This window comes from Rhincodon typus, chromosome 15 (genome assembly GCF_021869965.1).
Source record: "Rhincodon typus isolate 14 chromosome 15, sRhiTyp1.1, whole genome shotgun sequence".
Taxonomy (NCBI): domain Eukaryota; kingdom Metazoa; phylum Chordata; class Chondrichthyes; order Orectolobiformes; family Rhincodontidae; genus Rhincodon; species Rhincodon typus.
Genome location: NC_063346.1, coordinates 20,000,396 through 20,014,923, shown reverse-complemented (window position 1 = coordinate 20,014,923; position 14,528 = coordinate 20,000,396). Strand labels below are relative to the sequence as shown.

Here is a 14,528-nt window from a genome sequence, read left to right as displayed (position 1 = left end):
TCTCACTTTAAAAATATGCCCCGAGTTTTCAATGCCCCACCTAAGGAAAAGATCCTTTCTATTCACCTTATCTATGCCCTTTGTGATTTTATAAACCTCAATAAGGTCACCGCTCAAACTCTTATGTTCCAGTGGAGAAAATTCCAGCCCATCCAACCTATTTTTATAATTCAAACCCTCCATTCCTAGCAATATCCTAGTAAATCTTTTCTGAACACTTTCCAATTTAATATCATATTGTGTTCATGTTTCAAGTGAAATCAGATACCATTTCACAATTAGTTTAATTGCCAATCAGAAGGATTTCTGTTTAAAATAATGTAATAATATAGTGAAAGCTTTTATTTAAAGCCAGTAATGACTTCTGAGTTAGAACAACATTACTTGCTGAGCAGGAAAGTAGTTTCACATTGAAACAATGGTTCTGATTCCCTGGCTGTTTGCAAGGAGGTATTTGCACACAATAAAGCAAGAATGACACAGCTGTCCATCAAGTGTATACTCAACCCCAAATCATCCATCATATCTTCTAGCTGTCCAGTCTTCCTGATTCTAACATTCAGAATGTGAATTCGTATTGACTAAAAATGTAAGCCATTACAAAATTTTGAGAATTAAGAATCAAGTAAGTAATTAGTCTTACATTATGAAGTGTGATAAAATTCCATTTTTTTGACGCTAATCCACTTGCAGGCTAATTTTTAACATCAAAGCAGATGTAATTTTATTAGACGCAGTTATTAACTGTCAGCATTGAAATAATCAAGATGAGGGAGCAAAAAGATAGATTTAAATTTATTCATTATCACAGTACAATTACTCAAAATTAAATTTTGCTGTGTTGTGAAATTGGGTAGCGTACCTGTGGATTGTAAGGGAGGACACTAGAATTTGTTTGTAAGTGGGGATTGGGGGGGGGGGGGGGGCAAGAGTGTGTGGTCCCTTTAAAAGATGATTTTTTTTTTGGAGATTAAAAAAATGTATGCAGGCAGCAGTGGATGCACAAAGAGTTCTTGAAATTGAAATGTATCAAAAGGCTATAGTGTTAACAGGCAAAGCAGTATTTTTACCAGGACAACTGGATTTTGAATTTAGCCAATTAATTTAGAGCAGGCAGTAGATACCAAAGCCCAGTTAAATTTAAATCTGATAGTTTTGACAACCTCGGACCAATCCTATTATAAGAAATTAATAGGTGATCAAGGGTATAAAACAAGAGGGCATTTGAAAATTGGTGTGTGGGCATACTGTCATCTGTTAAGACAACAGCTCTCAACAGCCATCAGCACTAAAGAAAGAGAAAATCACTGGCTCTCACAGAAATCTGTAAGATCTCAGAGTAAGCATCATCTAAATAAAGTACTTTGGCACTCTTAGCTAATATTCTTGACACAAGAATTCGATGGAGGAAGGCGTTCCTGACTGGAGGATAGTGGAGAAGGCAAAGAACATTCCCAAAGACTTATCCTGGCTATAATTTCAAGAGATTAAGTTTTAATCTTTTTTTAAATTAATTTGATTTATGCAAGTCAGACTCATATCTATTAGAACAGCATACCATTAGAATTACGTTTTATGCAGGAATAGTTAGTAGTTTAGGGGGAATTGTTTGGTTTGTTAGCAGTTCTGTTAATTTGTTCACTGTTAGAGTTAGATAAATAAATTGTTACTTGTTGATAATAGAGTGACTGTCAGGAGTTCATTTCATTCAATCTCTCCTTTATAACAGATTGGAGAATTGAGAGGCAGGTTATACCACTTTTCATACATCCTTTAATAGATTACAAGGCAATTTTGGTTTTAATTATCAGAGGCGTTCAATCACCTCCCCCCCCACTCGCACTTTGTAACAGCAGCAAGTTGATATCGGTTTTATGTACCACATTGAAAACTAAAAGGGTGGGTACTGGGTGATCTACAGGTGTCCGAAACAATGCTGTCACCAAACAGGCTTTATCTTTAAAAGGTAATTGAATGTGGAGAGGGAAGGGAAAGCATGTTTCTCCCAGCTCCCCATTAAAACCACAGGTCACTCCTGATCACTTCCCTGCCACCTCATCCCCTCCTCTGATCTCCTCTTGTCCCCTTTTAGATCATAACCTTTTTTCATGCATTCATCTATCTTATTATCCATGTCTAACTCACTTCCACAACTAGCTGCTCCACCACTCAATCCTCATTTCTCCCATGCCACCCACTAAGGCATTCTTTTAAGGCTACTGCCAACCAATACATCAGGCCCAAATTTGCCAAATGCCTGGAATACCAAACAGACCACAGGCTGTTTTTGTGTTATGAAATAACATATGCCTGTCATCTTGACCCACTTTAAATATCTGGGTATCTAGCAAATTACTGCTTCCCTTGTGTGTTGTGGCTTTAGGTTTAATGGGCAGTTGATAATTATGGAGTATATTGTTGAACTATTTAATTTCGCCCTGTGTGTAAATCCAAATACCCTGTATGTCAACATATTTATCGAATATCTTTTTTTTAATTCATTCACGGGGTGAGGGCGGCAGTGGCTAGGCCAGCATTTATTGCCCATCCCTAATTCCCCAGAGGCAGTTAAGAGTCAGCCACAATGCTGTGAGTCTGGAGTCACATGTAAGCCAGACCAGGGGTAAGGATGGCAGTTTCTTTCCCTGAAGGATATTGGTGAACCAGATGGGTTTTTTTTGCTGACAATTGACAATGGATTTATGGTCACCATTAGATTTTTAATTCCAGATTTTTATTGAACTCAAATTCCACCATCTGCTGTGGCAGGATTTGAACCCGGTCCCCAGAACATTACCTGAATCAATAGTCCAGTGATCATACCACTAGGCCACAGCGTTCCTTATTACTATGTTGCAGCATCACATGATAAGTGAGTTAGTGAGACTGAAAAAAATACCTCCGAAAAACAAAAAGCAGCTCTCAAGGAAATCTCAAAAGGAACATTCAAAAAACAAAAATAATTTGACCCCTGCATTGAACCAGGTCTGAAAAATTGATGGCTGGGTAAAACTTTGCCCTTGTGGTGTGTATTAATGTATTGAGTTCAGGAGCAGATCACAAGCTAAGATAGATAAATGTGAATTTGGGTTTCTTCTCAGTATGATTGTCAGTGGTGTAATTGTAGACAACAACAAATTGAATTGAGGAGAAATATGAAGCATTACTTTTTAACCAATGTGTACACTAACTAATATTATTAATTAATATTTTGAATTTTGCAACTTGCTAGGATGTTACATTGCTCATTGCAATTTTAAGTAAATTGACAACACTTCCATAATCTGTATATAAACGTGATATTTAAAGGGAAGGCTTCTGCTCTTTCCTTTTATAATTAAAGTATTAATTTTATAGCTTATACTCTAATAATAAACAGTGGACTTATTTGTATTTAAATTTCTATGAAGCAGTTAACAATTCATTTCTTAATTCAAAGGGTTCAGTGAAAGCTTTGTATCAATACCAGAGTCAACAACAAGATGAGTTGTCTTTCCCTAGAGGTGCCATCATCTACAATGTCAAAAAACATGATCAAGGATGGTGAGATATTTTTTCTGTCAGTATCAGAGATAATTATTTGTTAGATTATTCTATCCATATACTTTAAGGAATGAAAGTTAAACAAAGAGGAAAACAGTAAGTTAGGATCATCATGTGTGGTAAGACGTATTTGTAGCTCATTCTTACTTCCTGTAAATCAAACATGTCCTTGTGTAAACCTCTCAATGATAATTTCTCATAGACTCTAGACATACAATGTTTATACTTTGGGTTCCATTATCTTGTTCAATAGTTCTCTATGATACAGCCTTCACTTTACCAATCTGTGATATAAGTTTGAAGGCACAGCATGCCACATTGGAACTCAAATTATGGCTATTCTCTTAAGCAGATTTATTCTCAATTTCATTTTCAATTCCTTTGTGGGCCTTGGACCTCTATCTTAACTTTATCATAACTAAAAAACTTTGTTGTGCTGGTTTAAGATATTCCCCAAACTATTTGAAATGACTCTAGGTCTTCGCTAATTCTGATGTGTTAAGATTTCTTGTTCAGATAGATAAACACTTACATTAATGGTTAGTTGATATCAGAGCTCACCGACAGATAACATAATAAAGGTCACTGACTGAATAGTTAGGAACACTGGAGCAGAAGTAGACCCGTCAGCCCATTGAATCTGCTCCAACATGGCTGATGATCTACCTGAATGCCATATTCACACACTCTACCCGTGTCCCTTGATGTGTTTAGTAACTAGGAACCTATCAGTTTTTCTTTTAAACTCACTTAGTGACTGAACTCCAGCACCCTTCTAGAGTAACAAATTCCAAAACATTCACCAGCTTCTGAGTGAAACAAGTCCTCCTTTTATTCTGAGACTTATTCTATTTTCATTCAGCAAACCCAATGTTAAGAAAATATTAAAACAATAGCTTTTCTGAAGAAATTCTATAATTCTATATATCTGATACGTTTAGGTGGCAGGGGGATTACGGAGACCAAATACAAAAGTTTTTTCCAGCCAATTATGTGGAAGAAATAGTTACTGAAAGCCAGGAAGACTTTAACAACCAGGTATGTTTTATTTGTTCAGTAATTGTATTTACAGGCAGTCCCTGGTATTCGAACGGATTCTGTTCCTGAATCCGATCGCAAGTTAATTTATAAGCAGGTCAGAACATAGTGCAGGACAATATAAAGCTGCCGTTCATAAGTACAGGATATGTTCCAATGTTGGGTATTTATAATTACATCCCTATGTGGGATTGAGTTTGTAAGTCAGACGTTTATAAAAAATATTTAGTTATGGGTTGATTAATGGGCTGTTCAATTAAGTCAGTGTTATCCTGAAAATGGATCTGAAATAACTCCACAGAGGCCAGTATCCCTGTCACGAAGTCACCATGCAAAGTCCATGACACTGATTTAGCTTCCTCAGAGCCAGCTCTCAGAGTGAACAGAATCTCTGACACTCCTGCTTAGATCTGTCAGCCAGGGCTCCCTGATTGCACCAGATTAATAGCCCCAATCAGGGGGCTCATATTTCATAGAATCTTAGAATCCCTACAGTGTAGAAACAGGCCATTTGGCCATTTGGCCCAACCCTCCAAAGAGCAAGCCACCCAGACTCACCCCCCTACCCTATCCCTGTAATCCTGCATTTCCTGTGGCTAATCCACCTAACCTATACATCCCTGGACACTATGGGCAATTTAGCATGGCCAATCCACCTAACCTGGACATCTTTGGACCGTGGGAGGAAAGCAGAGCAGCCAGAGGAAGTCCATGCAGACATGAGGAGAACATGCAAACTCCACACAGACAGTCACCCAAGGCTGGGATTGAACCCTGGCACTGTGAGGCAGCAGTGCTAACCACTGAGCCACTGTGCCACCCTCATATTCTACTGAAGTCCACCTGGCTGCCCTTGTTACAATCACTACAGGATTGTTCTTTATATTTATTTCCGTTGATTTATTTCCATTGCTATTATTTCATCATCATTATACTCCAACTTCAAACAGCTTCTAATAATAATGCTCTCAAACTGGTTTTAATCCATTTGGAGGTATAATCCTCGACCTTATTTGTTTATTTTATTCAGATAACAGAAGATAACCCCCTAGGAGTAATATGCAGAGGAATTGTGGAACTTGCCAAGTGTTCTGTTGGTACGTCTGAGCTGTGTAATGGGTTACCACGATGGAATCATGCAATTGTTTCATAAAAAATCATAAAATGATACTACACAGAAGAGGCACTTTGGCCCATTGAGTCTGCAATGACAAAGTTACTCTAAATCTACACTAGTCCCACTTTCCAGCACTGTAATACAATGACATTGAGTGTTCATCAAGTATTTTTTAAAGGTTGTGAAGTTTCCCACCCAAACTACCCTCCCAGGTGGTGCATTCCAGATTCCTACCAACCATGGGTGAAAACATTTTTTTCCTCAAATCCCCTCTAAACGTCCTGTCTTTCACCTTAAAATTGTGTCCTGTTGTTATTGACCCTTCAACTAAGGGCAACAGCTGCTTCCTATCCATCTTGTGTAAGCCCCTCATGACCTTAAAGACCTCAATCAGGCCCACACTCAGCCTTCTCTGTTCCAAAGAAAACAACGCGAGCCTATCCAGCTTCTCTTCATAACTAAAATGCTCCATCCCAGGCAACACCGTGGTGAATCTTCTCTGCAACCCCTCCAGTGCCATCACATCTTTCCAATAGTGAAGCAACCAGAACTCCACACGGTACTCCAGCTGTGGCCTAATCTAAGTAATTTGTTTGTTTGTCTTTATTTCTTTGTTCTAATGGCTTGGAAGGACATTGTGAAAGTTGAAATGTTTCTTTGCTTTAAAAATAGTCAAACAGGCAAATGGGATGCAGGGAATGGCATACGTGTTTACTATTCAACCAGAAGTGCCCCCGGATGCACCAACTCTTGATGTTGCTACGGACTCATTGGAAGAAATGTTTTCATGGTACCATGAAGTGGTACAGTGTTCTCAGAAAAAACTCGTCCAGGTATGTCTCGGGCAAATATTTATTTTTCTTTGGTAAAATAGAATCCCTACAGTGTGGAAGCAGGCCATTTGGCCTATTGAGTTCATAAGAACATAAGAACTAGGAGCAGGAGTAGGCCATCTGGCCCCTTCGAGCCTGCCCCGCTATTTAATAAGATCATGGCTGATCTTTTTGAGACTCAGCTCCACTTAGCCGCCCACTCACCATAACCCTTAATTCCTTTACTGTTCAAAAATTTATCTAGCCTTACCTTAAAAACATTCAGTGAGGTAGCTTCAACCGCTTCACTGGGCAGGGAATTCCACAGAAGTGGAAGAAGAAGTGAAGAAGTTCCTCCTGACCTCAGTCCTACATCTGCTTCCCTTTACTTTGAGGCGGTGCCCTCTAGTCCTAGTTTCACCTGCTAGCGGACATAACCTTCTTGCCTCCACTTTATCTATTCCCTTCATAATCTTATATGTTTCTATAAGATCTCCCCTCATTCTCCTGAATTCCAGTGAGTATAATCCCAGTCTACTCAGTCTCTCCTCATAATCCAACCCTCTTAACCCTGGAATCAACCGAGTGAATCTCCTCTGCACCCCCTCCAGTGCTAGTATATCTCTTCTCAAGTAAGGAGACCAAAACTGCACACAGTACTCCAGGTGTGGCCTCACCAGGACCCTATACAGCTGCAGCATAGCCTCCCTGTTTTTAAACTCCATCCCTTGAGCAATGACAGACAAAATTCCATGCCTTTTTAATTACCTGCTGCACCTGCAGTCCTACTTTTAGCGATTCATGCACACGGACACCCAAGTCCCTCTGCACAGCAGCGTGCTGCAATTTTTTACCATTTAAGACATAGTCCATTTTGCTGTTATTCCTACCAAAATGGATGACCTCACACTTATCAACATTGTACTCCATCTGCCAGACCTTTGCTCACTCACTTAGACTATCTGTATCCCTCTGCAGACTTTCAGTGTCTTCTGCACACTTTGCTCGACCACTCACCTTAGTGTCACCTGCAAATTTTGACAAACCATACTTAGTCCCCAACTCCAAATCATCTTGTAAACAATTGAGATTCCAACACTGATCCACCCATTTACCCCTACTCTTTGCTTTCTACTGGTCAACCAATCCTCTATCCATGCCAATACATTACCTGTAATACCGTGCAACTTTATCTTATGTAGCAGCCTTTGGTGTGGCACCTTGTCAAATGCCTTCTGGAAACCCAGATACACCACATCCACAGGTTCCCCATTGTCCACCATGCAAGTAATGTCCTCAAAGAATTCCACCAAATTAGTTAAACATGACTTACCCTTCATGAACCCATGCTGGGTGTTCCCAATGGGACAATTTATATCCAGATGTCTTGCTATTTCTTCCTTAATGATAGATTCAAGCATTTTCCCCACTACCGAAGTTAAGCTAACTGGCCTGTAGTTACCTGCTTTTTGTCTACTTCCTTTTTTAAACAGTGGCGTCACATTGGCTGTTTTCCAATCTGCGGGAACCACCCCAGAGTCCAGTGAATTTTGGTAAATAATTACTCGTGCATTTGCTATTTCCCCCATCGCCTCTTTTAGACCCTGGCATGCATTTCATCAGAGCCAGGAGACTTGTCTACCTTTAGCCCCATTAGTTTGCCCAGCACTGCCTCCTTAGTGATAATGATAGTTTCTAGGTCCTCACCTGCTATAACCTTCTTGCCATTAGTTTTCAGCATGTTATTTGTGTCTTCCACTGTGAAGACCGACACGAAATAACTGTTTAATGTCTCGGCTATTTCCTCATTCCCAGTTATTAAATTGGCCTTCTCATCCTCTAAAGGACCAACGTTTACCTTCGCCACCCTTTTACGATTTACATATTTATAGAAACTTTTGCAGCCTGTTTTTATATTCTGAGCTAGTTTACTGTCATAATCCATCTTACTTTTCTTTATAACTGTTTTTGTGGCTTTCTGTTGGCCTTTAAAGATTTCCCAGTTACTAGTTTCCCACTACTCTTTGCTTTTTTGTATGTGTTTTTTTTCAATCTGATACTTCCCTTTATTTCCTTAGACATCCATGGCTGGCTCTCTCTTTTCCTACAGTTCTTTCTTATCACTGGAATATACTTCTGCTGAGCACTGTGAAAAATTGTTTTGAAAGTCCTCCACTGTTCCTCAATTGACCCACCATAAAGTTTTTGCTCCCATTCTACCTTAGCTAACTCCTTCCTCATTCCTTCATAGTCTCCTTTGTTTAAGCACAGGACATAGGTACTGGATTTGACCTTCTCACGCTCCATCTGTATTTTAAATTCAACCATACTATGATCGCTCCTTCCGAGAGGATCCCTAACTGTGAGATCATTAATTATTCCTGTCTCATTACACAGGAGTAGATCTAGGATAGCTTGCTCCCTCGTAGGTTCCTTTATATATTGTTCAAGGAAATTATCGCGGATGCGTTCTATGAACCTCTCCTCAAGGCTACCATGACCGACCTGGTTTGACCAATCGATATGTAGATTAAAATCCCCCATGATAACTGCTGTACCATTTTTACATGCATTAGCTATTTCTATGTTTATTGCCCCCCCCACCACGATGTCATTATTTGGTGGCCTATAGACCACACCTATCAGTGACTTCTTCTCCCTGCTTTTCCTAATTTCCACCCAAATGGATTCAACGTTTTGTTCAGTAGAACCTATATCATCTCTCACGACCGCCCTGATATCATCCTTAAAAATCAGAGCAACACCACCTCCCTTACCTTCCTGTCTGTCCTTCCGAACAGTTTGATACCCCTGGATATTTAACTCCCAGTCATGACCATCCTGTAACTATGTCTCTGTAATGGCCACTAAATCATACCCATTTGCCATGATTTGCACCATCAACTCATCCACCTTTTTTCAAACGCTCCGAGCATTCAGATGAAGTGCCCTTATGCCAGTTTTTGCACCTTCTTTTTGGGTCCTATTACCTCCATTACTAACAGCTCTTGAGTTCTCCTTCCCTTTAACTTTTTTCCTAATTTTCAATGGAGTTGAAGCTTCCTCGTCACCTGCTAACCTGCTGCTTTGCCTTACATTAATTGTTTTTCTCCCTCTACGCTCACTTCTCCCTTCCCCCCTACTTACTAGTTTAAAGTCCTATTAACCACCCTATTTACAGTTTTCGCCAGAACACCCTGCTCAGGTGGAGTCCATCCCAGTGGTATAGATCCCTCCTGTCCCAGAACTGATGCCAGTGCCCCATGAAAAGGAAACCCTCTTTCCCACACCACTCTTTTAGCCACTTGCTTACTTCCCTGATCCTCGCCTCCCTATGCCAATTTGCACATGGCTCGGGCAGCAATCCAGAGATTATGACCCTTGAAAACCTGTTTTTTAATTTTGTTCCTAGCTTTTCATAATCCCGAAACAGGTCTTTTTCCCTAGTCCTGCCTATGTTGTTGGTACCTACGTGGACCACAACAACTGAATCCTCCCCCTCCCTCTCTAGTATCCTCTCAAGCCAGTCAGAGATGTCTTGCACCCTGGCACCGGGCAGGCAACACACCATGCGGGATTCTCTATCCTGCTCGCAAAGGATACTGTCTATCCCCCTGATGATGGAATCCCCTACAACTCCAATCTGTTTTTTTGCTCCCCCCTCTTGAATGGTATCCTGGACCATGGTGCCATGGTCAGTTGACTCATCCTTCCTGCATCCCTGTTCCTCATCCACACAGGGAGCAAGTGCCTCATACCTGTGGGACAATGTCAAGGGCTGCGGCTCCTGTATTCCTGTCTGCAGGGTCCCTCTGCCTACCTCACTCGCAGTCACACACTGCTGTCCCTGCCCGCTGATTGAATTAACATTAGTTAATCTACCAAGTGTGACTGTCTCCTGGAACACAGTATCCAGGTATTTCTCCCCCTCCTGGATGTGCCACAGTGTTTGGAGTTCGGATTCCAGCTCATCAATTTTGAGCCTGAGCTCCTCAAGCAGCCAACACTCGCTGCAGATGTGGTCACTGCCGTTCTCAATGGGATCAGCTAGCTCCCACATCATACAGCTACAACACATCACCTGGCCTGCCATCTCTACTTAGTTAATTATTTAAAACTAATTAGTTTTTGTTTAGTTTCACAGTGTTCTCTGCACCAGTAAGTTTACTCCGTTATATACTCAAACAGACTCCGGCTTTGCCTTCCGACCCGCTCCCAGAGGATTTGGCGTCTGGGTGACCACCCCGAAAGATAACAAAGAGATGAGGAAAGAAAATGCAAATAGCTTACCTGCTCACCACACTTAGTCGTTATTATTAGGTTAGAGGAAGTGGAAGGGTGGGAGACACTACGCGTGTAGTGTCTCGGGTATTAGTTAACTCCCAAATTTATTGGGTGGAAGCTTACCTTCCCAGGCTGCCCTCGCGCTTCCTCCCGGACTCCCGCCGCTGAAACAACTGAAAGGCCGCAGTCATGCGAGGTAAGAATTTTATAATCGAAAAGCTTACCTTCCCAGGCTGCCCTCGCACTTCCTCCCAGACTCCTGCCACTGACCTTCCAGAGAGCATCCCACCCAGACCCACCCCACTACCCTATTCCTGCATTTCCCATGATGTGGAGGTGCCGGTGTTGGACTGGGGTGGACAAAGTCAGAAGTCACACACCAGGTTATAGTCCAACAGGTTTATTTGAAATCACAAGCTTTTGAAGCACAGCCCCTTCGTCAGATGCAGTGAGAGAACAGAGCACACCGACCCAGAGATTGTAGGCAGAGGGATCAAGGGCAGAGAGATCATACAACTGGTGTGAGTGGATTATCAGATAATAAGTCTCTGCAGGTGGCTGAGAGTGTTATACGGTGAGTAAAGTGTCAACAGCTGAATAACCAGCAAAGGGATGACCTATAAACCGGTTAAGTGAGGCAGAGAGATAATTACAAAAAATTAAAAATAAGGAGGTGCTGGAGACAAACTAAATGGCTGGAATAACATGGTAAGTATAAGAGTCACATGCCAAGGGTCTAACCAAAGTAATAAGTAATTCAAAACTGTGCAAACTAAATAAGGTGGAGAGATCCACAACAATTTATCAAAGTGATGCTATCAAAACAGGACAGTAAGAAAGATTTTACAGATACAGCAAAGTGTAGTGGGGTGGCCTGTAGCCGCAACATGAATCCAAGATCACAGTTGAGGCCATCTTCATGGTATGGAACTTGGCTATCTGTCTGTGCTTGGCGATTCTGCGTTGTTGTGTATCTAGAAGTCTGCCTTGAAGGATGCTTATATGAAGATCGGAGGCCGAATGCCCTTGACTGCTGTAGAGTTCCCTGACTGGGAGGGAACATTCCTGTCTGGCAATTGTTGCACGGTGTCCATTCATCTGTTGTAGCTTTTGCATGCTCTCGCGAATATACCATGCTTTGGGGCAAGCTTGCCTGGAGTGTATGAGATAGACAGACAACACTGGCAGAGTCACATGAGTACCTGCCTTGTGCATGGTGGGTGTTGTGTTCCCATGTGTGATTGCAGTATCCATGTCGATGATCTGACATGTCCTGCAGAAGTTGCCATGGCAGGGTTATGTGGTGTTGTGGTTGATGTTGTCCTGAAGGCTGGGTAGTTTGCTGCAAACAATGGTCTGTTTAAAGTTTGGCGGAGATGAGACGAGAAGAGGAGGTTTAGGAATGATGTTGGTGCGATGCTCATCATCATTGATGACATGTTGAAGGCTGCAAAGAACATGGCATAGTATCACCACTCCGGGAATGTACTGGACGACGAAGGGTGCTCTATCCATCTTGTTCTGCATTCGTCTTCTGAAGAGGTCAAATTCAGTTTTTCGCTATAGCACATCAGAACTGGTGGTCAATGGGTTGAGCATCATATCCCGTTCTTATGAGGTCATCCTTCAAAACCTTCAGGTGTCTGTCGGTTTCCTCCTCACCTGAGCAAATCCTGTGTACGTGTAGGGCTTGTCTGTAGTGGATGACTTCTTTAATGTGTTTAGGGTGGAAGCTAGAGAAGTGCAGCATCGTGAGGTTATCCATGGGCTTGCAGTAGAGTGAGCTGTTGAGGTGTCCATCCTTGATGGAGATGCATGTGTCCAAGAATAAGACTGATTCTGAAGAGTAGTCCATGGTAAGTCTGATGGTGGGATGAAACTTGTTAGTATCGCTATGTGGTTGTTTCAGTGATTCTTCGCCATGAGTCCAAAGGAAGAAAATGTCATCAAAATATCTAGTGTAAAGTGTTGGTTGGAGGTCCTGTGCAGCAAAGAAGTCTTGCTTGAACTTGTGCTTGAAAATGATGGCTTATTGGGGTGCAAATTTTGTCCTCATGGCTGTTCCGTGAGTCTGGATGAAGAACTGGTTGTCAAAGGTGAAGACATTGTGGCCGAGGATGAAGCAGATGAATTGTAGGATGGTGTCCAGAAATTGGCAGTTGTTAGTATTGAGTGCTGAGGTTTTTGCGGCGATGTTATCATCGTGTAAAGTGCCGAAATGTCCATTGTGACGAGGAATGCTCCCTCTTCGACTGGTCCATGGGTGCTGACTTTCTGTAAGAAATCTGCAGTGTCGCGACAAAAGCTAGGGGTTCCCTGTACAATGGGTTTTAAGATGCTCTGGACATAACCAGAGAGGTTCTCACACAGGCTCCCATTACCTGATACGATGGGACGTGTAGGTGTGTTGGCTTTGTGTATCTTCAGAAGGCAGTAGAAGTCCCCTACGCAAGAAGTACGTGGGTTGAGAGTGCATAGGGTACTCTGAAGGTCTGGATGAAAAGTCTTGATTAGTCTGTTGAGTTGATGGGTGAGTTCTTTGGTTGGATCGGTGGGTAGGGTTGTCTGTAATATTTCTATTTGCTCAGTTGTTTGTTCACTGCTTTGCAGTAGTCCATTCAATTCTGTATGACAGTGGCTCCTCCTTTGTTTGCTGGTTTGATGACAATGTTGCGATTGGTGTTGAGGGCACGGAAGGCAGTGCGTTGTGCCTGGGTGATGTTCTGCACTACCTTGTGAGTGTGGTTGATGAATCTGGCATTAACGCATCTCCTGATGGCTGGAGCGTACATGTCAAGCTTAGGGCAGCAGCCTTGCTGTGAGCCAATGCATTTCCAATGTAGCACTGGTTTGTTGATAGTCATTTAGGTTTAGTAAGGGCAAGCTGACTGTCCAGTCCTTCACGGAAATTACCAAGTGATCATTCTTAACCTGTGAGGCTAAATAGTAATTTTTGGTAAGTAGTTTAATAGTCTGAAATAGTACAATCAACCATGATTTAAAATAACAAAGAGCCTTTGTGCTCAAAGCATTTACTGTGTTTCTCTGCACACGAATCCTGACAGAACTGCTGGTTTTCTCCTGAATTTACTGCTTTTATTTCATCATCCGCAGAATTATTCCTTGTTTTACATGATTTTTTTCTTACTGAGGACCGCATACACTGTCTAATATTTACCAATAGATAGCGGTTAGGGCTGGAAATCCAGACTGGTTTTCACATTTGGTTAGCCAAAGTATGCTGCGAAGCCTTCCAAGAAGCTTCAAAAGGTCCTGCCTGCTCAGTCGCCTTTTAAAGTATTTCAAGGTATTCACTTCCATTATTCTAGCTGGAAATCTGATCCATACATTGAACGGCTCTGGGATGGATTTTCATGTCGGAGGCAGGAAACAGGCGGCAGAAGTAATCACATTGTGCAATCCTGCTTCAGGACCAAGAAAACATACAAGTGGGATCTTCTGGGGATTCACTAGTCTGGAAGCTGGCAGCAAGCCCTAGCAGAAAGTGGAGATGAGCTGAGGTATAAGTGGGTGTGTTAAGTGGCCCACTTTTGTTCCCAAGCAAATTTTGTTCTGGTTCTTTCAAAGCAGCCAGTAGCACAGATGAATCTGCTGACTGCTTTAGTCTCCCCTTTACCCTACTTTCTCACCCCCTATCACACCTTTTCCCTTACACCTTCCACCCTTGCCTCCACCCCCTATCATCCTCACACCCATTTCTCTCACACCTTCCA

The 14,528-nt window shown here is 41.9% G+C and overlaps 1 protein-coding gene across 1 annotated transcript in view; it reads left to right on the top strand.

Moving 5' to 3' along the window:
• Window positions 1-14,528, top strand: part of plcg2 (phospholipase C, gamma 2) — a 189,706-nt gene that overhangs the window by 141,273 nt on the left and 33,905 nt on the right. Inside the window, exons 21-24 of the mRNA XM_048606015.1 lie at window positions 3,440-3,543; window positions 4,485-4,581; window positions 5,612-5,678; window positions 6,371-6,531. Coding sequence (XP_048461972.1) covers window positions 3,440-3,543; window positions 4,485-4,581; window positions 5,612-5,678; window positions 6,371-6,531 — 429 coding nt within the window. The remainder of the gene's footprint in view (window positions 1-3,439; window positions 3,544-4,484; window positions 4,582-5,611; window positions 5,679-6,370; window positions 6,532-14,528) is intronic.